General features: G+C 50.3%; 1 protein-coding gene across 1 annotated transcript in view; it reads left to right on the top strand.

Annotated features, from left to right (window-relative positions):
* Positions 1-840: 840 nt before the first annotated feature.
* The window catches only part of Ziz (dedicator of cytokinesis protein Ziz), a 196,935-nt gene continuing 169,875 nt past the window's right edge, over positions 841-27,900 (top strand). The window contains exon 1 of the mRNA XM_075682221.1: positions 841-1,046. Coding sequence (XP_075538336.1) covers positions 948-1,046 — 99 coding nt within the window. The 5' untranslated portion in view covers positions 841-947. The remainder of the gene's footprint in view (positions 1,047-27,900) is intronic.

Here is a 27,900-nt window from a genome sequence, read left to right as displayed (position 1 = left end):
GGAGAAAGTGAAATGCCGCGCCGTCCCGCGGCGGAGGTGAAGCAGGTGTTAAGCACTCCCCACACGTGGGCCGATCCCAAAGATAGTCAAAAGCCGGGCCGACCAGCGGCGGAGGTACATACACAGCTTCGCTGGTCACCCTTCTTCACAGAGTGGAAGGGCAGTGATTTCATATATATATATATATATATATATATATATATATATATATATATATATATATATATATATATATATATACCCACCGTGGTAGCCAGCGGTTATGTCGTTGTGCGGCAGGATTCAAGGTCGTTTGTTAGATCCCGGCCACGGATGCCGTAGTCCGATCAGTGCAGAATGCATACAACGCTCGTGTACTTAGATTTAGGTGCACGTTAAAGAATCCCAGGCGGTCAGAATTAATGTGGAATGTACCATTACGACGTGCCTCATAACCATACCTTGGTTTTGGCACGTGAAACCCAAAATTTAATCAACCTCGATTACTTATTGCCACGTTCATTCCCTCTGTTGCATTTGTGTTGCTGTGTTGATGAAGAGCAAGAAAGAGGGGAACGATATGGAGTAGCGTCTCCTCAACATGGAGGAAAGAAAACCCATGCTCGTACAGTAAGAGAAAAACGAATAAAACAGAGTTGAGTGTTATGAAACCCCCAGCTGCACTTTCGCGTCACTTTAGCGGGCGCACTAGTGCCATCTGTACACGGCTTCCCAAACGTATCAGTTCCGCACGGGATTCCTGGCACATGAGTCACTTTTTCAAATTCTCGCGCGCACTCGCGCTCCTTTTGGCTCGCGATAGATGGCGCCACGTCTCTCGCGCAACTTTTTTTCTCGCAGTTGGCGAAAGCAGTCATGGCGAAGTTGTGACGGAGTTCGCGACGTTCTCGGTGGATGTGTCGCACGTTCTCTGGTGTTTCTCTGGATTCTGTGCCGCTATGTGCTAAATGGCAGAACGGAAATTCACGCGAGGTCTCAGCAAGCCGGGGACCGCGGCTCAAGCCCGCGAAACCGTCTCGCAAGCGGTCAGGGAGTCGACCGAACTGGTGAGTACTGCCGTGCCCCATGCCAGTCTTGGATTGCTACCCCCCGCGCGTTGCCGCCGCCTCTCAGATGTTCGTCCCTCGGCGCGTCCCGTCGTTGCCGAGGTTAGGCCTAGATCTCGTTTGAATCGCACAGCTTGGTCGCGCCCGATGCAGAAGGCGCTCGTTCGTTGCTCGGCACGAGACGACACGCGACCTGACGGCGCGTTTTCGCCGTTCCCGAATGAATGGGTTTGGTTGCACGACGCTACCTGACACTCTTGCTCTCCCGCTTCGCGCAGAGGTTCGCGGCCGTGTTTTGATTTATTTTTCATTTCGCTGCTGCAGTATATCATGCTGCACGGAAGACGAAACACGCGAGTCTTGGCGGCGGTAAATCTTCGTTTCGTTGGGAGGGCTTCGTCGGTTGCGCCGATGATTTACGTCACGCGCACGCCGACGGTCCGGTGGCGTGCCTCTGTGCGCCTGCGGGAATTCCTTCATCAGCCGAGGTGCCGGCGCGCGTGGTGCGTCAAGGGTGGAATCTCGTGCGAACACCGCTTAGTCGTTTGTGATCAGCCGACACCGGTTTCAGGCAGGTTGCGGGCGTGCCAAGTCCGGCGCGTCCTTGACAGCGCGGTTGCCGCGCCGGCGGTAACACCGAGTGTCTTCTCGCAGCTGCGTGAGCGCGCGGTTCCAACTCGCGGCGGTGACATTCCTGGAGCCGACAGCGTAAACACGCTAGGTGCGCGCGCGGAAGCCGCCACTTCCTCGCGGGCTGTGTGCGTGCATGGCGTGTTCCGCGATAACCAACGCTCGTATTCCCACGCACCGGCTGTCCGCTGCGCCCGGGCCTGCTGTGCGAAGTGTCACTGACCGGATATCCCGCGGCGCTCTCGCTCGATCGGCTGTCCCATCACAGTTGTATTGAAGTTGAAAGTGTCGCAGGTTGCGCGGCTGCTTTCTCCCTCGCAATCTCTGGCATCGCGAGCGCGCGTTTCTGCGGTACGCAGCAGGACAATATCGCGTGAGTTTCTCGATATTAAATTTGAAGTCGAGAGAAGCCGGGGCTGCATACAGTCGCTTTGCAGCGACTGTTGTTGCGGTCGCAAATGGAGTGTTCGAGATTGCCTTGTTCACGTGGTGTTCTTGGGCACTGAACGCCCAAACTCACTCCCTTGCATATCTCTGAACTTTGTACGCGGAGTTTAGCGACAATCGGGCTGGCCCCTTTGAGTCGCTTATTGCCTCTACCCTGCCTGTTGGCCTTAGAGGTCTGTGTTTTAAAGTACAATTTTTCAATGAAATATTCAGCTCTTTCGGCCTGTTTCGATACAAGCCGTCGGCTATTTGGCCTTAATTAGGAGGCTTGCCAGCTCGTTGGCCCGTATTCGGCTGCCTGGTGTTCCTGGCGACGTTCCATTCCAGATCGATCGTGTTATTCTTACTAGCAATGAAGCGTAACATCGATTCGTGCACGTCGCTTCAGGTTGTGGAAATATCCTCTACTGGGCTTACACAAACGCTTTTTGGCAGATGCCGACGTGAGCGCGGCGACTCACTTCTCGGTCGTTTCATTTGGTTTGCTTCTGTTCATTCAGCGACCGGCTGACTGTTTCGTGACGATCGCGCACGAACTTTAGATGATATCGCAGTGTCACATTAAATTACGTTTCGAAGCGGGCGTGCGGTATCCGTTTCCTGATTGTCGATTGTGTTCGCAGTTGGCGAAGCGCGGGTGCATTGTAAATGATAACCGCAGGGCGATTGTCCGGACAATGACAGCGGGGGATATTGTCTCCCTCGAGGCCGTCGTTATCATTCCTTCCTACTGGCCCTGAGCGTGCGGGCAAATGCGTAGAAGTGGTATACTTACGGAGTTATTGCCATTGTCTAACCGCAGTCACGCTTGTGCCCACGCTGCGACTGAACAGGCTCAAGTGCCGGATTAAAAATGGTTGGAAACTTTTGAGAGTAGATTACCTTAATTGAGGTGCGTGGGTAGCGATTTTTGAAATTGAATACGGGGCTTCGAGTCGAAGGCTTTTCAATTAATCTTCGAATACTTCCCGACCAGTTGTGCTCGGCTGTCAAACAACGACCCGGAATATATGCATACTTTATTAGTTTTTTTTTCCACTGCGAGAGAGATGGCAATGCGAGAAAAGTACATTAAAAAATGCCACATTACCAACGTGCTCATTCTTCCACCTTTGCCTATATTGTCAGCTTCCGAAATGTCTTGAACCTGAGTCGTTGATTGTTATGATCGCTCAGCGCAGGTAAAGCTGGGGATCTACGAGAGAGAAGGGTTTTGAAGGTATGACAAAGTGGTAGGCTACGATTATTTGTCGACCGGGTCTTTGTAATAGCGCGAGCCAAAAGAAAAATGGATCGTCGTATGTTCTTCGAAAAATGGAAACCTCTTTTCGAAAAAGCCTTTAAACGAAAATTGCAAGTGCGCGTTCCCGTCATACCTTCTTTTATGAGCCACTGAAAGACTTCTGAGAATGTCGTACAGATATTTCAACGCATATTGCCTCAGTAGAGGAATGCTTGACCGCGGCATTTACATTACGTTAATTCGCGAATTCCTGATTTGAAGTTAAACGCATGAAAAAAAAAAAAACGATGTTCTGCTACAACTGTAAGCCTGTGACTGTTTCTAGCAAGTCACGAAGAGATTTCCACTTGTCTGTTCTCTGCATAGCACGCATTGCAAAACAGGAAAAGCAAAACAGATCGCCAATATTTGTAGAAAATTGTAGAGCGACATAAAAAACTCCCGGTACAGCTTTCCGTTCCTTAATACGTGCTACATGACAGTGTTTTTCCGAGCGTGAAAGAAGCCCGCGAATACACGCAAAGTGCCTCGCGCGGCGATTTTTGCGCGCATTTGCGGGCTTCTTTCACGCTCGGAAAAACACTGTCATTTAGCACGTATTAAGGAAATGAAAGCTGTACCGGGAGTTTTTTTATGTCGCTCTATAATTTTTCTCATTGGCACTTTTAAGCTAATTGGAATATTTTATAAGTTGATTAATTAATTAAGACTAATCACCTTACTTTGCGGAATGAAAAAAAAAACAATGAGTATCTCCAAGCGACGGCAAACAGCATTCCTTTTGTTCGGTCCAGCTTCGTGGCAGTCGCATATTTTTAAACTCTCGCTGAAGTTAGGTGTAGGTGGCCACCCTTTATGGCACGCTCGAATGACGTTCGCAAAATATTCGAGAGCTGATATGTTATAGCGCGCCTGTCAAGTTTATTGCAGCAGTCATGTTCGAGTTGCTTGGCAACTTCGCGTAGCGGCAGAATGCCATGATATTCGGTTCGTCAGAATTTCTCGTTGGGCAAGCTCGCGAATCGTCATTACACGACACACAAGCAAACACGCATTAATGAACTAGCGTCTATGACGAAGCAAGTCTTCTCGGCCTACGAGGTGGCGGGACCAAACCCTGGCCGCGGCGGCCGGGATTTCGACGGGGGCGAAAAGCAAGAACGCCTGCGTACCCCTTGCATTGGGTGTACGCTAAAGAACCCTAGGTGGTCAGAATTAATACGGAGTCCCTCACTATGTTGCACGCCTCATAATCAGATCGGGCTTTTGTGTGTTTTTTTTTTAAATGATGATTCTTTATTCCTGCACATATTATATGCAGGGAATTGAAGTGAAGCGCAAGGCCATTCGGCGAGACAGGGCTTCAGCACGAGGAATAATAGAAATCTGAGCAACAGGAGAATACTAACAAAATAAATTCAGCACACAGTGGCTATACCGTACTAAGTGTAAAGGGCATAAAAAAAAAAAACAGGAAGATATTCGCAGAAACATGAAAAAAAAGTATTGACAACATCTACATGTGGTGTGCACATTTCCAGCGACTGCCTCCGCGGCATATACATACATAAAAGCAGGTTTAAAAACCAGGCAGATCTAATCGTTTATACGTCGACTTTAGACGTAACAGACGTCGACAACGGCACCTACAATCTATAATCGGCAACATTATATTATTCATTCATACGCGTAAAACCGTAGAAGTTAATTATCATTATTTTTTCTTGTTCGGTCTGGTTTGTGCCCGGAAAATAGTGCCGGGCACGAGCCAGTGTGTAACAGCTGAAAGCGAGTTTTTATAATATCGCACATATGAGGAGGAAGAGGAGGAAGTAAAGAGAGAAGGCAGGGATATTAACCAGAAATGCGTCTGGTTGGCTACCCCACCCTGGGGGACGGGAAAGAGGGAATAGAAAGATGAGATCGTGAGATAGATGGGAGAGGGGAGGAAAGACGCGGTTAGCAAATTTGTAATAATTCCCTTAGTGGTAGAAGTCCCGCTTCCCACAGCCCCGAATTTTAGGAGATCACCACGTTCACGTCTGACACCTGTATAAAGGAACCAATTAAACTACAACCTGCAAGTCGGTTTAAAAATATGTCCGTGTTTATATAGCAAAACTGCCTTGGTCAGTGACCTCGGCATTTAAAGGGGAAAAAAAGAAAAAGAAGGGGCGGAACCTTGACAGGTGGTTTCGGGCACGTAATTCCCACAGCCGCCCCCCTTCTCCCCCTGATCGCGCGCGCGCGCGCGCGCGCGTGTGTGTGTGTGTGTGTGTGTGTGCGTATATATATATATATATATATATATATATATATATATGGCGCGCAGGGAGGAACACGCAACCACGTACCACGTTCTCGTGGCCCCGGCACGGCGAGGTTCTCGCGGCCGAGTCTCCCTCGACGCCCTTCTCGCATTCCAGCACGCCGGTCGGGCGTCGTGTGTTTCCCGCTAGTCGGCGGCGCGTTCGATATCTGCGCTGGCTCGCAGAGCGGTGCGCGGCGGCCGCCCGAAATGAGTCTAATGAGGCCTTGCGGGATTACATAGAGGTCGGTCTCGCAACTCCGCGGCGAGGGTGGCAGCAAGCCTTCGGCTCGATCGCTTTTTGCCGCTGCGATCGCTGTCAGGCGAACAGGATGGGGGGGCAGCGAATGTGCCGCGTTTTTGGACGGAAAGACAAGTCCGACTGGAGTGTGTGTGTGTAGAAGGCAGACGGAAGAAAACGAACAACGAGAAAAAGCGAGGAAACTGCCGAGAAAAATGTCGCTCGTGCGCAATGTTCGGCTGTGGCCAGGCGTGCAGGAAAGTCGATCGGCGAGGAAGGGGGGCGCTTTGATTAACCTAAATTTTGACCCATTGAAGCGGCGCCGGCAGCTGGAGAGGCTCGCGAACCTCTCTTGCCCGCCCGCCGTTTCTCTCTCTCCCGATCCCCGTAACTGTGTGTGTGTGTGTGTGTGTGTGTGTGTGTGTGTGTGTGTGTGTGTGTGTGTGTGTGTGTGTGTGTGTCGCACTTCACTCTTAGAAACCAAAGATTAATTACGGACGCAAAGTTAGCGCAGCCTCGTCCACTAGTGCCATAGGTCTCATAAAGGTGTTCATCTGCAACCTCTCTGTTTCTTACGCCCGCTCGGAAAGCAGCAGTGTTGTTTATTTTTGGTGCTTATACATTATCAGCTTCCTGCTTCTAGGAAACCAAGCGGCCAAGAACGAAAGGCGCTCACCGCCTGATGGTGGTATAGCGTGCGCCACTTGGATTGTGCCGCCCATGTGTCCATACTTCCTTCTTTTTTTTTCCGGAAATATAATCACTGACGGTCCACAAGCTGAAAATCCCTTAAGTCGAGTAGCTTGAAGGTAATTTAAATATTAATCTTTTTTTTTCTCTCTCTCTCTCTCTCTTCCCGCTTCCATGTCAACTCAAAAGCTCGTTTCGTTGCCTCCCGACAGCGAGATCAGTCGTTCCTAATGGATCGACCGCCACGCTGCTCTCGCCATGCCGTACTTCCATATAGCTATATATTGCGCCACCTCCCCGATGCATAATGCTACTTCGCGATCCACCTTCCGTTACTAACCGGTTTGGGGCACTCGTTGCCGGCTTCGTGTGCTCTCTTCCACTGTCGTTACGCCGCTCTTTTCCGTCATCCGTCGCATCTTGCGCAAAAGTGTAGAATAGGAGGAGGAGGAGAGAGATGACTTGGTCCTGGAGAAGTCGCCATCGCAGCCGACAGGGGCACCGTTTGTGAGCGTCCACCACTCACACGCGCGCGCGTTTGAAAAGTTCCGTTCTGCGGTTCCTTGGAAAAGCACGAAGCTGGTACACCCGCGTTTCTGTGGCTGCCAGTGTATTCACTGACGTCTTCGTTTTCGCCGGATCCTGCGCACAAGAAACAATATGGATTTACGCTCCTTATAAGAGCTATACTATCTGAAAGTTCTTCATTAAACATGCGGCCATAAGCGCTAGTATACAACCGGGTGAAGAAGTCGAGACTGCGACATCAGCAAAAACAAAAAAACGAACAAACAAAAAAGAACAAAGCTTCTAACGCAGCCGGGCAAGTGAAATTGCCTCAACCGAATAACATTGCGAACCAACCTGTACACATTGATTTGAGCGTGCGTGCCTAAGCTGCGAAGAAAATATTTAACGCGATAGCGTTAAGGGCCACATGTCGCAGAAGATTCGATGTCGGCTTCGGCGTCGGCGGAGTTGTCCATGAGCGAAAATTTCCCTATATGTTTAGGTATATGTATATGCCACGCGGGTTATATTGCCACACCATTATATCATTAATGTTGCGCATACCTTGTCTTACATTCTTGACAAGATTATTCCTCGGAACTTTGAGAATGACAGCCCACAAACAAATGTCAGGAAATAAAACACCGACAGCGCATGCCTTTTATGTTAAATCATCTCAGACTGAAATACTAAAAGTGCGGAGTAATAACGGAAACCTGGGAATGATATAATTTATTTGGCGCGGCTGTGCATAACCTCTGGGATCGGCCCACGTAAGCAAGTGGTCGCATTTAAAGGGACACTAAAGCGAGACAATAAATAAGTTTAGACTAATGAAGCATGGTTTCAGAACCCTGCAGGAAGTCATTTCAAGAAAATAGATTCATTATTAGATGAGAAAATGAGGGTCCAAGTATCAGTATTCGAATTTCGCGCCGAAACCCCAGCGCCGGTACGTCAGCGTGACGTCAGGGATTCTAAAGTATGTTTTCGCATTTAGGCCGCGTTGGCTGAATAAAGTTTCCCGAAACTTGCCATGTTTAATATGTGGTTCCTTTAGAACACAATGTTGTCAATCTGTACCGCTATATATAATTAGCAGGCCCTAGAAGATGCCATCAAAATCCAAGACGTCACAGCCCCCAGGTGCGGGAACTGAACTATGCGTCGCCACCCGTATTTCGTTCTTGCGCTTTTTCTGGCTTACCAAACGTCTTATCGTTGTAAGAGTGGTGTTTTTTTTGGTGTTGTAGAACGGTAATTTACTGGTGCAGAAGAAATCATTTTTCACTTTAGTGTCCCTTTAAGCTCGCCTTCGTGCATAGCGTTGACCGCCAGTGTTTCCCGGTAAACATAACGGTTACATAAGCTGCCGTTGCCGGGACGCGTGAGTAGCAGTCAGCGATCTTTGAATGTTGTCGCGTTCCACTTTTAAAGGCGAAGCTTCAGCGCTGTCCAAGTTTATTTCGCTGCGTCTGTGGTGTTCGAACTTTTGCTCGCGACTGCACACTGGAATGCCGACGATGCGAGCACGGTCGGTCCGAATTCCGTGGTGATACGATCCTTTCAGGAGGAAGCAGATGAGAAGGGGTGCTGCCAGCTGCAGGCCCGCCGAAGCATTGCAAATGCGGACGAAAATCGTTCCGCCCTGGCGCCAGTTTATCAATTGCGGTATAATGCCTCGAGCGTATACGTCACAACAAACATACACCGGCGAGACTATAGCGTGGGGAGGACGGCGTTAAAACTGGCGCGACGCGCCCAGCCGATGGAGTTGCACTGCATTCTACGCAGTGGGTTGCGTTTCGTTTGGATAGTGTGGCGATTCTATTCTGATTCTATGTTCTCTTCCGCGCTTGGTCAGTGATTCGCGCGGCGCCCAGCGTATACATTATTGCCAGAATCGGCCGGGCGTGAGCGATGCACGGGTCGTATGGAAGGAAGAGAATCGATCGAGAAGGAATATTTATACCACGCGTCCCGATCATGGGCGGGATTCGGCCCCAGTCCGTGGGAGGTTGCGGGTGAAATATTTTTTGTTTGTGTATACCGTCGGCCCACCAGAGGTTTGGTCTTTGGCAGGCAGATCAGGGCAGTAAGCTTTGGTAGAGAGAGAGAGAGAGAGAGAGAGAGAGAGAGAGAGAGAGAGAGAGAGAGAGAGAGAGAATACAGGAAGGCAGGGATGTTAACCAGTCAATAGTCTGGTTAAGCTTTGGTAGGGCACGCGTAATATGTATCATATCAAATGTTGAGTACTTTTTTTGCAGTATAACAACGTATTTTAAAGCGATACCTTTGAAATGATAGTACAGCTTATGGAAAGCTTTTTCCTTCTTTTTCTTTCAAGCGGGCTTTATTTAGTGTAGACCTTGAGGCCAGGCATGTGTTACGATACATTATAGTTTTTCTTTAGCATATTATTAGTGCATCGTGTGTCGAGTCGCAATACGTTCACCCGATGCGGCAAATGTGCAGAAGCGAATGTTTAAAAATACCAATCGTTAACACACATGCAACCCGCCGTGGTTGCTCAGTGGCTATGGTGTTCGGCTGCTGAGCACGAGGTCGCGGGATCGAATCCCGGCCATGGCGGCCGCATTTCGATGGGGGCGAAATGCGAAAACACCCGTGTACTTAGATTTAGGTGCACGTTAAAGAACCCTAGGTGGTCAAAATTTCCGGAGTCCCCCACTACGGCGTGCCTCATAATCAGAAAGTGGTTTTGGCATGTAAAACCCCATATATTATTAACACACATGCATGGTGCTCAGCGCTCAACAATGTCCTTGCACATTGAGATTGTTGAAAGTAACTCCTGATTCTAGAAAGTGCATTGCCTATAGTTTAGAGAGAAAATGCCAATTGTCGCGCATTAATATTTTCTTTTGTTTGGGAAAGTGACGGGCAGGCAGGGGAGGTGGTACCGGTGATCTGGAGGAAGGTGGAGGAAGACGAGTCGGCTCCACCACCTCTCCCGTTAATTCCGCTCTTGGGGTCCACGCCTTGCGAATTGTGTGCGAAGCGCTCGTGACAACCCCGTTTAATACGCGCGTTCGACTTCCGCGAGACCTGATGTGGAAGTTTCATGGTCTACATATATAGGCGGAGCGATTCTCGGTGCATCCGTGCATGGCAATCTTTTCGCCCGTGGCTATGACAACGTCCTCGACCGTGTTCACCGCCGAAGAACTGGCGGAACGTATAGGCACGTTCTTCCTGCAGGAAGTGCGAAACTGGGCCCCGGCGCGTGCCGCTCTGCCGTGTACCTCCTAAATATATCGCCCGTCGTCGGGAATCCGAATCAAACGACCGCGGTTTTACTGTGTATGCGCTTGGTGGATTCTCTCGAATGATCCCGCAATGAGGTTGTAGACAGGTCGGTGAAGAATGCTGTGCTCTTTCGGCGGCCGCGTGGCAGAACGGTATCTGTAGTGCAGGAATTCCTGAACGGGGGGGGCGCCGATTTCGGCCGTGTCCGTTCGAGGCTCGAGTTTTCCTTTCTCGCACACTCTCATTCTCACTTTCTAATTGTAAAGGAATGAATCGGACTCTAACGCGCGTGTTGCTTTTGTGGCCCGTTTCTGTCTTCCTTCCTAAAATGGACGCGAGAAGAGAGACTAGGGTTGTAGCTATAGTGTTTATATTTATACTTCACATCTTAAAGTTTCATTAATAATTGTTCATTATTTATGGGTAACTCCGTTTCATGTACTTAACAGACAAAACTCTCGCTTCACCCGTTCTTTAGTGCAGTTGTTTTTGAACTGCGGCGCTTTCTACGGAATGAATTCTTCGCAGAATTCTGTTGCAGTGCGACTCCTTTCGACGTACCTAAAAGGAAGAGTTTGGGTGTCTGCGAAGCACCTGGATTCATCCAGGTGGAGGGGGTGGGGGGGAGACATGGGCTTTACTTCAACCAACCCTTGAGCCTCCTCACCTGTCTCGTACTGCAGAATCCCCTTTTCTTCTGCGGCATGGGACAGAAACTCGTCCGACTTTGGAAATGTGCATACGAAGCTACGCACCAGGCTCCCAGGGGATCGCGTTAAATAACTTGTGTACGTGCACTCGAACTTCGATGTCCTGAAGGCTTTGTCCACTGCAAAGCGAAGCGTGGACGCGTCAAGCGGAAAGGAATCGGATAGAGACTGATACAAATGTCGGCCTTGACGGTTTGATGTGAAATCAATGGCCCTGACATGAAATCGTGCCTATATTTTGAACCCGCAAGCTCTGCTGGGCCTTTTGTGATGCATTGATTATATTATTTTAAGTTTTAGAGAAATGATGTGTCGGCTTTTTAATAGCTCTGTGCGCAATCGTCCTTTTTCAATTTTGAGTATCTTTTTGAAAAAGAAAACATGAAAGAAACCGGTTTTTTTCATGCCCCTCAAAATTTCATGAAATTTTACGTCTCTAAACATGTCGCCGCGCGTCGTTTGTTGTATGTGTGTGAGTGAAAGCTTGCGAGGGTGAGTCGACGATGGTAGCTCAGTCTCTTGCGCACAAGAGAGGAAAGCGGGGAGGAAGCGCGCCGTCTTCCGTCGCGCTCAAGGCACCGGGTGAAGGGGAGGGAGGCTGGGGGTTGCGTTCGACTCCAGCTGCGGCTGCGTATGACGAGGCCGCGCGCGCCCTGTCTTAAAAGCAATCTGCGATGGGGACAGAGTGCGCCGAGTGCTGATAGCTTCGTGTGCGCTGTGTTCTCGCCACTTAGTTCGTGTTGAAGCCAAAGGCAGCACGAAGGTCACTTCGCCCGCTGCTGCTGCTGCCGCGCTTTCCCACTCCAGCGTTCTGACAGTGAGTGCGCGCGGTCATCGAGTGAGATGTGTTCATGTTTGCTTGTGCGCGCGTGACACCATGCTTGTTAATTTAGAGAGTAAGCGAATGTTTGCAACTTTATACGGCCGATAAAGCTGCTATCGTTTTTGCTAACTAATTTGCTACCGCAATGAATGCTTCCCGTTTCGGGCGAAGTTGCGACTTTTTTTGTTTCAGAGGGCTTGTTTGGAGGTCGGTCGCTTGCAAGCTCGCTCACGTGGCCACTTTCATGTACTATGTCGCAAGGACTCTTGCACACCTACAGGTTAAATAAAGAAAAAGCCATTTTCGTTCATGAATTATCAAATACAATCACTAATTCGTAAAACAGGGACCATGAGATAAGGAACAGTTGCTTGGGCAGTTACTTAGCTTTTAAAACTTGCATGCACCGTTGGGAAATGTCCCCGTCGGAAAGACGTTTTGCTGTCAGAATATTAAAATCGATACGCGGTGCATGACTACATGCTTTTTATCTTGCCTTCAGCGAAATGTTTCAAGAATAAAATGTTTTCATGTGGCATTATCTCGCATCCATTAACCGGGATTGCTTCATGATCACCGCAAATAAAACTTATATTCCTACCAACAAATCTCGAAGTCTGGATGTTTTAGCTCTGGAAAAGAGAATTTAGGGACGTTGGCGTAGTGGCGACTCGTGTGCATCTGTTCGTTTAAGTATACATGTAGGCATCCACACAAATACTTTGCCCACACAACAGTTAAACTGCCTCATTTTATTTATTTTTTTTGTGCTGCCCAAAACTTTACCTTTTGGACACACACAAAGCTGCATGCTGTGGAGGCCTGCAATAGAAACTCGTTGAAAGCGTCCTCGTAGCAGGAATGTCCTACAGCTGGCCGTTATTTCACTGGGATATGCCGTTCCAACTCGGACATCGACCTCGAAAAGAATTGTACCGGGTGCATCTTTTTCTTTTGCCTCGTATTATATACGATGTCTCCGTCGAAAAGAAAGAAATACAAAGAAAGCGCATTTTATTCCCCGTTGAGGATCGAGCATACCGTCTGGGAACGTCGCAGGGCGCTCGTTGCTTGTTCTTATACTTTGCGACGCCTTTAACGGCGCGCGCCTTTCTTTCTTTCCATTAGGGCTGTCGCTCCTTCTGTACGGTCGCCTCCACTTTATCACCCTAGGTAAACGTGAGGGAGATCGCGAGTAGCACTTGAACGTCACATTGACCTCGGAGCCTTCTGTGACTGCTGTCGTTTATAGATGCTGTAGCACACACTGGGCGCCTGGCGGAATTTTTTGTAATGTTAACGCGCCGTCTCATGTGGAGGGTTAATATGTGCACTCGGGGAACTAAGTGCACTAATCTGAATCTCTCATGAGAAAAAAAAAGATGTTGAAAAAAAAAAAGAAACGAGGCCACTGAATCCGGTTAGACCAAATTCGACTGACGAGGCATACCGTCGAAATTCCATTGTCGTCAACTTCGCGCGGTAACCGGTTCGTTACCACAACAACACAATAAAGGCTAAACTTAAGTATTTTCAACGTCGCCCCGAAATCTCAGCGCCTGTTTATTACGTCAACGTCGCGTCTTGGATTTTAAAACATTTCTTATATTTCGTCTCTTGTGCTGCAGTAAGAAAGGTATCGAGGCATGGCACGTTTAGTCTAATTCGCACCCGTAGAACGCAATGTAGCCCATCAGCAGATAAAAAAAAAATGAACTATAGGGCGGGGAGACGCCGTCGGGATTCCTGGCGCCTCGGCATGCTAGGACGGGAACTTCAAGGCGGCGTCGCAAGACGCGTCTTCCGTTCTTGCGTCTTTTGTGCCTTTTAAAAAGCCCCCTATCAAGGTATAAGATTGGCTTTTCTTTTTTTTTTTTCACCCGCCGTGGTTGCTCAGTGGCTATGGTGTTGGGCTGCTGAGCACGAGGTCGCGGGATCGAATCCCGCCCACGGCGGCCGCATTTTGATGGGGGCGAAATGCGAAAACACCCGTGTGCTTAGATTTAGGTGCACGTTAAAGAACCCCAGGTGGTCAAAATTTCCGGAGTCCTCCACTACGGCGTGCCTCATAATCAGAAAGTGGTTTTGGCACGTAAAACCCCAAATATTATTATTATTATGGCTTTTTTTGTTCTTCGGTGTTGCATCACAAGGGTATTTAGTGTTGCAGCTCAACTTACTCATTTTTCTGTAGCGTTCCTTGCTGCTAAAGTCTAGGCTGCGTGTGATTCCGTACGCAGGCTGTGCTTCCACGGTCGTTCTACTCGTTTGCTCGTCGGTGTCAGCCGCGCTTAACCTGGCCCTTGCGCCATTAAACATCAATCAATCAATCAATCAATCAATCAATCAATCAATCAATCAATCAATCAATCAATCAATCAATCAATCAATCAATCAATCAATCAGCCGCGCTGTCGGAGCACCGCAGCACGGTCGCGGAGAGCAGGAATTAAGCGATAGACAAAAAAAAAAAAAAAAAAGAGAAGTCGTGGATTGGATGACGCGAGAAAGCGGGCTGGACAAGGCAGCGCTTTTGTCGTTCTCCTTCGGTGTTTTCACAACGCCAGTTGCAAAGGCAGAACGTTACATAACAAAATCAAGTATTAAATTCTGAGATATTGCGTGCCAAACCACGCTCTCATTAATGCCGTATAGTGGAGGGGACTCCGGGTTAACTTCGACCACCTGGCGTTCTTTAACTTCCTTAACGTGCACTTACATCTGAGTATACACGAGCGTTCTTTGCATTTGTAACCCCCATAAAAATGCTGCTGCCGCGGCGCTGTTCACAACCACAACGTAATAGGTACACGCGGATTGAACAGCTATAATTGTCGGTAAACATTCCAGTACCATAAACTGAAGCGTCACAGGTACCTGCTGTATACCGCGTATAAGAGGACTGCAAGTGCCGAAAGGCCAGCCAGCTCCACTTCTTCGAGACAAGGACTTGTCTCGTGGAGGTGAAACGCGAGATGTTAGTTTTAGAATAGGGGCCCCAAAGAAATAGCGTCGAAGCCACTGCGCATGTGCGAGACGCAAACTGCGTTTGGGTTTTGCGTCGGGCACGCTATTTCACTGATTTGGCGGGAACCCCAAAAGCTGCCCCAAAAGCTTTGCCTCAGGAAGCATGGCGGCACCCATCGAAGCGGCGGCTCTAACCTATAGCACCAAACTGGGCTCGATTCGTGGCAACGCGCGAAATTCGTAAACTAGGAGAAGTGACTGCACTTATCGCTTTCTCTCAGCTAGCGTGCGTTATGAAGATTGATCCATTAAACGCCGCTGATTCCGAATTCGAATGGCTATTTCATGGCTTGTACGTAGGCCTAACACGGCTTCGCTTGGCTGGTGAAGGCACGTAAAGTTGGTCACTCAAAACGAAGCGCAACAAATTGCTTGCTGCTAACAGAATAACCTCTAAATTGTAATTGAATGCGAAAACACGAAAGTCAAGATTACTCGATCTTCATGTTACAAAACAGTATATTCTATTTTAATATTTATAATAGATTTTCTTTGACGCCGAAGTGGCGCTGCTAGCGCGCAAGACGCTGTTGGCAAACGCAAAGCCGTATTCTTAAAGCTCTTCGCTCCTGCGTATCCCAACGCTAACACCCGCAAAGCTCTTTGGGGCCTCAAACTTGTGGGGCCCATGTTCAAAATTCTCTGTTGTCTCGAAACGTTGCCACAGAACGGAAACAATGCCAATCGGTCACCCACGTACGGGAGAACGCGCGTCTACAACGCAGGAGGATGGAACGCTGCCCGAGCTTGTATTTTTTCGTGCTTTTCGCGGGAACGCGAGACCAAGATTCATCTATAGGCTGGAAATGTATTACGCGGACGTGACGTTTGCATCACGGGTATCGAAATTCAGCGACATCATATCCGTAGAAGCAGGAGCAGGATGTTTTGCCAATTGAAGATTGTGGTTTAGCCAGGCCTATAACGGGCACTAAAGTGGTCATTTGAGGTATATACAAGTGCCAAATACTGTTCTTTGGGCCATTGATAGGCTCAATTAAAAAAAACTTCCGCAATGCCCCTCGGAATAAATTATCATTTTCTAAGGAACTGACGCCCACTAAGCCTTTGTTTTCAGAAATTCAGTTTATTTTCTCGACAAAGCGGAATGAGGCAAGTTGCGTTGGTTACAACATTTATCTGAAATTGACTAACGACAGCATAAGCAGAGTTGTGAAAGCCGTGACAATGAAGCACCGTGCGTCTCTATATTTTCGGGTTTCGTGTCGCGCCTTCTTTTTCTCTGAGTATCGTTTTTTTTTTTTTATGAATGCTCAATATCGACCGAAGTTAGGGACACATACTTGTACTTTGGAACGTCTATTGGTCCAATACCCTCTGGAATTCTAGAATGTTCGTTGGCAAGAACCCTTGACAGTTCTTTCAGTATACCGAAAACCCCGGATTTTTGTCCGAGACAGATGAAAGTCTCGAACTAATTTTATCTGTAATGCGTTTGTTAAAGATGGGGGCGGGAGCATTTCCTGAACGTCCAACATGAGCCCATACGGATCAGAGTTGGGCCCGAGCATTCAAGTTTCTCGAGGATGTAGGCTAAAAAAACGTGAAGTCAACGCACAAGTAAGCTGAGTCACTTTCAAGTGTATCGTCGCGTAGCGTAGTTGAGCCCTTCTCATAGCGATGCTCTCGTCCGCTGAAAAAAAGTTAGTAACAGACTAAGCAACGGTAAATTGTTTCTTGCAATAATTGGCTGCCTTCACCAGTTCCCCGGCGGATGATAGCGTTATAAACAAAATAATTAAGGCTATGACAAAGCACTAAAAGATTCATGTTTAGGCGCTGAAAAAAAATTCTCTTGGAGTGTCCATATAATTGCCATCGCAACAAACAAAGGCATTTTGCCTAAAGTTGCAATCTCTCCAAATCGGCATGATACGTGCTACTGCTACATGTAATGCACAGCTCTTACATGTCTCATTTGCCGGGCAGCCATGGAGTTTTGTTTTGTTTAGCTGCAGATCCCGTACGGTAAACATAGTCGCTCGTCGGTCGTTTTAGTTTGCATTGTGGAGAATGTTTCTTTTAGCGCGTTCGATGGCGTAAAATGTGTGCACTGCCGACGACGCAAAAGCGGGGTCAGTCGGGCATTTCCTGTCCAATTGTTGCGCGGTCTCCTCCCCCCCCCCTCCCCCTGCCCTAAGACCGCCTTCATAATCATATTCGCGGACGGCGGAGCGTGGCGATTTTTAAACCGACACAACGAAGCCATTGTTTCCTTTCTAATAGCTTTTCTATGCCACTGCCGACGTCGGTGGTCGCGCACAAAAGGAGGGGCAGCGCTGAATGCGAGGAAGTGCGCCTCTGCCGGCCTCATCTGTTAGCACGACAGAGTGAGCAACAAGGGAATGCGTCAAAATGAATTCCGCGGGAGAAGGAGCGGCAATGCGCTTGCGCGTTCACGGCCTTGCGTGGCTGTTACGTTTGCTGCCCCTTTGTGTTTCAATGGGCACGGGCGGCCGCGGGTGAAAGTGTGCGTGTGTTGTTTCTCGCGGCCTTGTTTTGGCTGGCTGCTAGCTGTAATGCGCTGCTGGCCGAGTTTGGTCTCGTTCGCACCTATTTCTTTCTTTCATTTATTTCTTTTTGTTAAGGGTTTCTCGTTTTGACTATCTCTAACAGAGCGGAAGAAATGAAAGGAGTCTGGTTTCATTTAGATTGTAAGTTATGAGCCTTTGCCTGTTCGTCTACGTGGTGTGCCAGGAGGTTATGATGTTTGCTGCCGGAAAGCTTACGCGCCCGTGGGCTTATGACTGAACTAGATGTAGAAAGCTTACGGACATGCGGCTAGATGGAGGCATTCCTTGTTGTGGAACGTTAACCGAACGTTCGTCACTAGGAAGTTTTAGAAATAGGGGACCCAAAGGTACGCCATCCGACAGCCGTGACAAAAGAACTCAAAATGCGTACAAAGTTTTTGTTTGTGTGTGTGTGTGTGTGTGTGTGTGTGTGTGTGTGTGTGTGTGTGTGTGTGTGTGTGTGTGTTTAGGGGAAGGGGGAGTGGCACCAGGTGTGTATGACCGCCTGACAACGCTATTTTTTAAGCTGCCTACTGCTCATTGTAAAGTACTGTCATCATCAGGTCTAGCCTGTGTGGGTATACGATTACCATCGTACCTGTCTCCGCGGAGACAAGCACGTTGGTAATCGTAGCCAAACAGGTTAGATCTGAAATGCACGGATCTGGAGGCACTGAGCTGCTATGGATGTCGGCGAGGCCAGATAGTGAAGAAAATATAAAAAATACATACAAGAAAGAAAGAAATAATGAAATAAAGAAAGAAAGAAAGCAACTTAGGAGCTAGACGCTACTTCTACGCCTTCGTATTTTGTCAAGCGGCCCATTTCGCCCGCTATTCGGTTCCTCGAAGCGTTCGTGTCGTAAGAGATATATCGCTTCGTTCGTTGTTGTTGTCGCCGAGCAGCTGCTGGCACTGCATACGCGCTCGGTCAGACGCGTGAAGCAGCCACGGCCGCGGCGCGCGGGCGAAACCTACATTCCGATGGCCTCGCGTCAAGATAAACTCTCCCCGCAACATTCGCTGCGGAGTCGAGCTAGACGAAGGCCGCAGCACTCGGTGTACAAATATACATCCGCAGGCCGGCTCTCCCCTTGACGCGCCGGGCTCGCCTCAACTATAAGGGTTGTGTATAGGGGACGATGGTCACTTTTAAAAATAACCGGGCGACTCGCTCGTACGCTCTTCAAGAGAAACGGCTTTTAGCTGTAGTTGCTGTACCGGAAACGAAGCGCATATATACCTATACCCGCACCTCTCCGTTGGCTGCGACCGCTTTGAACGCGAACCTAATGATGCAGACTTCCAATATGTTCGCGTTCTTTTCTTACCGTCTCACTTCCGGCGTTTGAAACACCTGCCGTTACCCGTTATAAACCTTGGAGTCCAGTTCTGCGGTCGTCGTAACGGTTGTCATACTCCTCCCACCACCCAGCAACGCAGTTGAGGTCTCCACCATGCACTGTGTGAGGCAGTTATCGCTGTTTTCCTCTATTTTATGGCCACTTCCTCCGCCTCCTCCTGGCGCGAGTTTGTTTGTTTGTTTCTTTCTTTCTTTGCTCGCTAGTTGCCCTGGCGTGACATTGTGCCCCTCGCCAACGAGCCCATAAAGTGTATCGCCTGCGGGGCAGAGGAGAAGCGTTGCGTGCCGCTAACGCTATAGCGCACGCTATTTCTCACCGGTCTCTCTGTGCCTAACTTTGCTCGCCGCACGTCTCGAGTTGTCGCGCTGCTTGTAGGTTTTTTTTATTGCGATAGCGATTATATGGACAATCCAGGCGCATTTCTGCCGTCGCCGTGAGGTTCTCTGTGAAGTCCGAGGGCGATGTAGTCATCGCCGCGCACCGTATGCTGCACGTGCGAGAGAAAGCATGTGAGGGTGAACCGGCGATCGCGGCTCAATCTAGCACAGGCAACAGACGGAAGCGGGGAGGAAGCGCGCCGCCTTCCGCCGCGCGCAAGGCTTCGGGGGAAGTGTAGGGGGGGGGGGGCGTTGTACTCTGGGCCGCTGTATCTTGAAAGCCACCTACGAGGGGCACAGAGTCCGCGCTGCGTTGTGATTTCGCGACTTAAGTTTGCGTCGATGCGAGTGGCTGCAGGTAGGTCAATTCGCTCGCTGCTGCTGCCGCGTTTCCTCACTGCAGCGTTTTCATAGCAAGTTTCCGCGGTCATCGAGTGAGATGTGTTCAGGCTTGCTTGTGCGCGCGTGACACCATGTTTGTTAATAGAGTTAGCATGCCTATGTTTAGAAGTTTATATGGCCGAGAAAGATATCCTTACTTCGTATAGCTCGATCTCCACTAATTTGCTATCGCAATCGATGCTTCGCCTTTCGGCAGAAACTACGACTTTTTTTTTTCTCCAGGATACCCACGGACTAGCCCTCTAGTCAGTTAGTGCTATAGTCACAATGCTATTTCGAACGCTGTGCGTGGTAGTCATAGAACTCCACGCCCGCGCGCGTGCCTCGCGGGTGCATCTCTCTCCTCTCTACTTCGCACCCAATTCCCAAAAGGCGCATACATTTCGTACACTCGGGTCGATGCGGCCGAAGCACGGACGGTACGAGGACGGCAGCTAGCCGAACATTATACGCGTCATTGTCGGCGACACCACCGCCACCACAAACCGTTTTGTTTCTTTACGTTTGCGTTTTTCGATGGCTGCCACCGAATCGCGCCCGTGGCGAAAGGTCGGCCTGCCTCCTCCTTTATTAGTCCGACTGCTCCCGATTCTCCGGCGTACACTGCTACAAACTGATCGAGCGATCCTGCCAGGCCTGCTGCCCAGCTGCGTCGGGCGAACGCCGCTTTCCTCCTCCACCTGTCGCGCTTTTTTTTTTTTTCTCGTGAACGTTTGCTTCTCCTCGCTTGCGTTATACCTGCGTGTAGACCGTCCTGGTCGCCGTCGTTCCGACTTCTTTCTGCTTCGTCGTGTATACCTGTCGAAGAAACTGTGCTGCTTCGCTCGAGGCGATCGGAGCCGAATTCGTCGCCCCGTCTTTCCGCACCGTGCGGGAATGCGTGCACGTGCGTGCATGCGTTGCGTGTTGGTGTGTGCGTGCGTGTCGCTTACGAGAGGGGGAAAACTTGGGCTTCCTTGGCAGTTTGACCCGGCGGCCACCGGGTTGCTGCTGCTGCTACTGATTCAGTTGCCGAAGCGACGGCAGCAAAACGAAACGCCGGGAGCGGAAACGCGCGTTATAGTGTTGGTGGTGGGAAGATCGTCGAGATATAGGGGTGGTCGGTGGGTATCTAAAACAAACAAAAACTACATTTCCTTCGTATGTTTTCTTTCCTCGCTTTTGTGTAATGTTTGGTTCGAGTATACGCCAGCCGTGTGTCTCCCAGTCTTTTCTACCCGTACGTGCTATGCCGGTCGGCGTCGGTGAAAAAGCACGCTGTAAAATATCGAAGGCCTAGAGGCTATACTTACAAACTGAGCAAGCTGTGCGTCTTTTGAAGCTCCTCACGCATGGTGCAGCGTAGGCTGCGGGCCCGTCTATAGTTTTGACGCGAGGTGACGAAGTAAGAAGAAACACGAACGGGAACTAGCCGAAAGGAAACGGTGAAAACGGAAAATGTGCTGAACGTTCCGAAAGTATGTATATCTGCATTACTTCTGCATGTGAGTCGTTACCCACTCTTAATTCTTGAAAGCAGAGCTGCGGGATCGACTGCATGCAAGAAAAAAAGCACCTCATAAGGGAGCTTCCCCTGCACAATAGCAGAATATTGTTCCTTCCGTCGGTGGACGCACCCACTAGGTCCAGTATGGAGGTCGTGCGAGCGTTGGTAACGGAAAACGGCAAGCACGCCTTGACGAGCGGCGGGCGCATCCAGGGATTACGGGGCCACATGGCGCGCCGCTCGGGGCGCTCCCTTCAAAAGCGGCGCCGAAGCGCGTCGTCGTTGTTCTGCGTGGTGAAGAGTTGAAAAGCCAGTTATGACGGCGTTTGCGCGCACGCGCCCTCTGCTCTCTGGGACGTCCCGCTGCGGGGCACGAAACGTCGGGGAGGCGGCCCCGCGCTTCTCGCGTGGTGCTTCGATTGTACTGCCTCCCCCCCTCTCCCCCACCGAGTTCTGGTCCTTGTCGTGCGGTTGTTCGGCGCCACCGTTCCTCGTGTGTGTGCGTGCGTGTGCGTCTTCGTGAGTGCGTGCACGGTACTTACGCGCGACTCGTGCACCTTGCTCGCCCGCATGCCGGAGATCGCGTGTCGTGTCGAAGGTAGCACGCACGACAGGGCCGTCTTCGCGGTGCTTGAATAACGCGGCGCCGAGTTCGCTAGCTATATTCGTTGCACAATCGACCGAACGCTTGTTGCGAGGCGCCGTCGGTGCTTGTTGCAGGGCGCTGTTGCTTGCGCGCGTGCGTTAGTTTTCATTCGTTGAATGTTGTATCCTCTCTAGATTTGCTTTTGCTTTTTTGTTCATTTTGTTTATCAGTAGTGGCGCGCAAGAAATGGTTTCCCTGTCGGCAGGCCGCTGTCAGCAGCCGCTTCGAAGCGTAAATGGCGAGGCAGACGAGTTTTATGCGTTGTTGACGAGTACGACGGCGTTTGCTTTATTCTTTTACAAAGCGGGCAGTTGATATTCCATACGTGGTTCTGTGTATCTGAGAGCACGTGGTTGGATTTTTTTTTTTTTTTTTGCGACGCTCACATAGCGGTTTACTTTGTTGTCTGACCGTGATGTAGCCCATGCCCTATAGAGGCGCGAGCGCGTACTCCCGCGTACTCCCGCGCTGTGTATTCGCCCAGGCAAACGGGCGTAGATACACACAGACGCATTGCATGTTACCGTCGTTGATCACACCCTGTTTACTCAAGTCCTAAGTAAATCGTGTGTATGCTGGGCCTACAGAAGACGCCTTGAGCTGACGGATCGTTTGATTTCTTCATTTCTGCTGCTGACCTTCAACAAACGGGCCTATTATATCAACGTTACCCATACGCGTTCATTATATAGCCGTCCGTCCACAGCCCTCGAACCGCGTGCTATATTTTTATATATAGCATGTATCACTCCGTGTGCCGCTGCGTTGCTCTTTGTGCACTCTGTCAGCGCCGCAAACGACCTGCTGTATTACCCTCTGGACGTCTACAACCCATCAACGTCCCTGCCCAACCATTCTTTCGCATCGACGTCGATCTCCTACTCTCCTTTCCAACGTCCAAAACCGGCAAGAAGTGGGTCTGCGACATACTACACGACGCGTTACGCCATCGAGCGAGCATTGTCGACAAGCTGCGCTACGGACGTCGCGGATTTTCTTCTGCGTGACGTCATTCTAAGTTACTGCGCTCCGAAGCAGATGCTCTCTAATCGCGGCCGCGCCTTCTTGTCCTGCGATGTCGAAGATCTTCTTTCCTGTTCTGCCGTGCACAAACTATATCCACCGCATGTCACCCGCAGACCAATGGACTAACTGAGAGGCTTAACCGGACGTTGATGGAGATGCTATCTATGTTCGTTTCTCCGGGCCACAGCGACTGGGACGACGCATGAGCGTACGTAACATTTTGCATATAAGTCGTCCCGTCACGAGACCGCTGTTATTTATATATTTTTTTCATTTTATCTGCTGTTCGGCCGCCACCCAACTTTGCTCTTCGACACACTCCTCCCACCTGCGACCAACATTCTGAGTATGCCCGCGACATCTTCGCCCGGGCTGACAAAGCTCGCCAGATTGGCCACTCACGGCTCACTGCCTCACAGGTTGCACAGAAGACGAGGTACGACAGCCGCCACCGGGACGTTCATTTCTCCGCTGGGTCTTTAGTTCTTTAGCAGGGAAGAAGTTTCGGCGTGTTGGTGGGATACATACAAGCTGGGATACATGGCGCAAGAATGGCACAAGGACGAAGCTCGTCCCGTGTTCTTGCTTCGTCCTTATGCCATTCTTGCGCTATGCATCCCAGCTTTAGTTCTTCTTTGGACGCCATGCCGCCGTGTTGGATTGTTCGCAAAACTTCTCCCGCGCCACGCATGACCTTACAAGATCCTGCGCCAGCTCGGCGATGTGAACCAGGAAGTATCCCCGCTGTACAACCTCTGCACCTGTGCCCACTGATATCGTCTACGATTCTAGGCTGAATCCTTACGTCACCACGACTTGGCCCCTTGCATAAACACTAGCGCCGAGACGGCGGCTTTCCGACCGGGGCGTCATGTTACAGGGCAATGGGGCATAATGTGACCAGAACGAAGTCGACGATTTGGCTAAGCGAGCGTGCGGCTGTTTCGGGCATCCATTTTGCAATTTGTAAATATCTGTAAATGCACTTTCACTTCACTGTTTCTGCCCCGTGGCAATATGTAGACGCCAATTTCCAAGTCGCGGTCCATTCCGTATAGATATTGACCAGCTCTTCTAAAACCGAAGCTTTTTTTTGCGAATTCTGAAGAATTCAGTCTCGAGGGGGCCGGCGACGAGTATGCGATTTCCGTCGCAGTGCATGCAGTGGATGTCGCGCCCCGAAGCTCCTCCTGAATGTCGCACCACGTGAAATGCGTCCTAAAGACGTTTCAGCTTCCACGCGGAAGCCTTGTTCAAGCCGACACGTATTCCCTAGCCTCGAACCGTTCGCGTTACGTTTTATTTTCTCATAACACGAACAGGTTCTTCTCTTTCTCGTGCACGTTGCACCTTGCAGCGCTACGACGGTATAAAATTGTTTCTTATATATACGTCAAAATCCGCTCTAACCGGTATACCCGCCGCGGTGGCTTAGCGGCTATATGGTGTTGCGCTGCTAAGTACGAGGTCGCGGGATCGAATCCCGGCCGGCCGCATTTCGACGGGAGGGGAAAACGCCAGCTTGTGGTCAAAATTATTCCGCCATACCTCATCTTTGTATCGTGGTTTTAGCACGTAAAAGCCAAGAATTTATCTTTTTCTTTCCTTTTTTTTTGTTTTAGTTACGGCGATTGCGATGACCGGCGTTTTGATTCGTCGCTGCGCGCCATCTAGAGTCAGCCGTGCGAAAGCGTTGCGTGGGTGGGGGAGAGGGGGGGGGGGTGCAAGTGGTAGCGGCATAGCTCCGCGTGTGTGTGCAAAACGTGGCCGCCGCGGTTTTCCTTTGTGCAGATTGCACGCGGGGGAGTGCGCGCTCGCTAACGATGTTGCGCGCGCGGTTGAGGACAAAGAAAACGAGCGCGTGTAACGAGGCAGCAGCAGCAGCAGCCCAACAAGTTCGACCGGCGTGTGTTACGCGCGCGCACGACATGCACCGCTGCAGGAGAGAGTCTTCTCTTTCGACGTAACGCGTGCACCTCCCTCGCGCACGCGCGCACTTTCGTACTGCAGTGCATGCAGCGCACCTGCACGTTCTTTCTGCATGTGTAGCCGCGCGCACCCGTTTAGCGGAGGCGTCGTGACGAGCGTAACGTTGTTCTTTATTGCACACTTTTGTTTTTGTGCTTCTCTGGTGGTCGCTCGAGAACGCGTCACTTTGCCCTCTCGTTCTGTTTTGTTTTTCTTTGCCCGTTGTCTGCGTCGAGGGTGGTGGGCGTTTTGAAAATGCGATCGAGCGGCTTTGTCAGTGTGCGTTTTTGTGGCTGGACTATATACGTGCGGAAGCTCTTGTGCCTGGTTGTGCGCCGTGGCTTCCGCCTGTGTTGTTGGCGTGTTATAGTTTGGTGTGTAGTTTACGTTCTCGCTGGCGTCAATGCGCGCGGTGCGAGATGAGTGGCGGTTCTCGTTTTATTATCGCGTTTAGCGCATATCTGGGCGAAAATGTACGGAAGCGTTGAATAGCACGAGCGTAATTCGTGAAACGCGCGTGTCCGTGGAGAAATATGTTAGATGTAACGCGAGCCGTTGCCCCGGAGAGTCGTGCGGTGGTCTTAATGCACGTCTAAAGAAAAAAAAAATGACTTTCAAACCGAGACTTGCGAGCGTGGTAAAGCATCCTAAGGTGGTCAAGATTATTCGTATAGTCTTAAAAAATACATATCTTTTAGCTATTGCAGCAGTTTGCTGCAGCATCGATTTCTTCCACTTGTCTTCAAAGCGTCTGCAGGGCGCAGCGTTAATCGGAAAACCTTAAATCCCACTGCGAAGCTCGATTTCGCCGAGGCTCGTGGTATAAAAGCACTCAAATGGAAAGAATAAAGGAAGTTCGCGTCTAAGCCCCACGGGAACTCGTTCCCATGCATATTCACTAGTGGAGCACGCGTTAGTCAAGCACTTCCCTCCTTGCGGATATTGAGGTGCTGGCTGGGTGGCCGTTTATCATCTTCGCAAGGTGTCTTCCCAGTGCACAGAGAAGTCGAGAAAAAGAAAAACGTGGCGAAGTCCCGCTGCGGGACGTGCTCGGGCCTCCGAGAAATCGTGCTTGCGCGCTACGCAGGGCAACCCTTTCTTTTTTTTTTTTTCCACTGCGCACATTGCGATCTGGTTGTTGACAATATATAAAAACGGGGCAGGCGAACAGTTCGGTAACTTGGCAAGGACGCGCTCCTATTTGAAGAATCTTCGTGTTGCTCGCTGCCCGCAGAGCGCGCGAGACTCTCCTCTGCAGTAATCAACGTAGTCTCTCCTCTTTTGCACATTCCCGGCCTCCGACCGCCGTTCCTGCTTTATTTTTTGTAATTTCTGTAGACGGAAACGAAACGTAGCAAAAGAAGAAAATCCTATGCGGGACACGGGGGCTAGCGGGGAGAGTCAAATGATGTGTTAAAGAAGCGCAAGTCTATCGAGGCGAAGGATTTCTGAAGAAAAGGATTGCGGGAGACCGGGCCACCGCTGACCGTGTTACCCGAGTGTGTGTAGTACGCGTATGTACACGAGCACGCGCACGCGCGCTATGCAGTGGCCGGCGCGGTGTATACCTCGCCGATCTCTTGGCGCGATAGGACGTCGCGCGCGGCCCCACCGCTGCTTAGCGGCGCCTGGCTCGCTCCCTCGCGGGGCCGTTGGAGGCCACAGCTAGCGCTGTAGCGCGAGCGAGCGCGCGTATGTGCACAGCACGTGCGCTGCATGCTCGCGCAGGAGCCCCGTTGTGTTTATGTGCGCAAGAAGCGGCGCGTGCCGCGCTGCGCGTGGACCGAGACGCCGCGAGAACATCCCGCCCGGAGTTGCTCGTCGTTTTCTTTTGTTGACGTCTTGCGCTTTGTTTTGTGCGGCGATGTTAAGTGTGTGTGTAAGCTCGTCGTTGGCGGCCGCTTCGCTGCTCCTCTCCACTGCGCGCTTGTGCTTTGCCTCGCTGACCGATCTTGTCCTAATCCTTCTTCGCTACGGCGGCTTTCCGCCGGCGGCGGAGATGGCCGGTCGCTTCGCGCGTTACCGCCGAACCGCGATGAGGACCGAGATAAAGCGACCGACAAATGTAACCGCATGCAGAGGGCGAACAAAAAAAGAGGTCCGAGTCCAACGAGGAGAAGCGCCTTGTTTATGCATTGCGTCTTTTGTTTGCTCGTTCCCGCCGGCACTCCGTCCCGTATCGTTGGGTCTAGCGACTAGGCGGGACGCCTGCGTTGGGATCTGTTGCACAGCGTGTGGGACGCCGCTTATATTCGGGTGGCTTTGTGGCTACCGGAGCGGGGCGGCTGTCAGTAGCACGGTCTCAAGGTGAACGAGCCTATATGTACACGCAGCGGACGACTAATCTCTTGAGCTTTGTTTACAATATGTCGGTGTTTGGAATTTATTGCCTCCATCAATTGGGAAGGACAAAGAGTAGCTCCTTCTTTTTTTTTTTAATTATGCCATATCCGTAGTGCATTGGTAGCAGGCCCTGTGTCGATTCTTGTTGACCGCATCATATATGTAACCTCCGATGCGTCTAGAATTTGTCAAGTCATTGCGAAATGCTGACCTTAATTTGGGCAGTATGTGCCTGGCTCAGATGTTTTGATGTCTGTTGCTATCGCGGATTGTTCTTCGCGACGAGGAAGACTAAAAGGATAAATAAAAGGAGGCAATTTCTGCACGGTCAGAACAACAGCATGTGCTTGCAAAAGCGTTAGAAATGCCCCTTAGCAGTTGCCTGTGCAAGTCTTTGACTCACCAGGTCACGTTAATTGCACAACGAGGCGCGATAGCATCTCAAGCAGATGACGAGGCAAATTTTGCGCGATGAGGTTGTGAACTGTTGTGCTGTCAGTGCTGCCAACAGGGAGGACGAGACATTCATGCTCCCGCACGCGGACATATGTGTCCGTGTACTCTATTCTCTCAAAATTGCCACTAACGGGACGCAATAATAGTGGTGTACAGGACAGGCGTTGCCCCAGCCGACGTAGCGCTGGCACTTTCGTGCGCAGGAGTTAAAGTTCCTTCGCTCATTTGTGTTTCGTTCAGTCTAACAAGAAGCAAGAAGCTAGGGCCAGGTTTGAGAATGTGATCAAAGGGTAGAGGGATCAAGCGAAAAGTGCGATGAAAGATGAGTCAGCCTTTTTGGGATCTAAAAACAG

This window comes from Dermacentor variabilis, chromosome 2, assembly GCF_050947875.1.
Source record: "Dermacentor variabilis isolate Ectoservices chromosome 2, ASM5094787v1, whole genome shotgun sequence".
Lineage (NCBI taxonomy): Eukaryota > Metazoa > Arthropoda > Arachnida > Ixodida > Ixodidae > Dermacentor > Dermacentor variabilis.
This window is presented reverse-complemented; position numbering and strand designations above follow the sequence as displayed.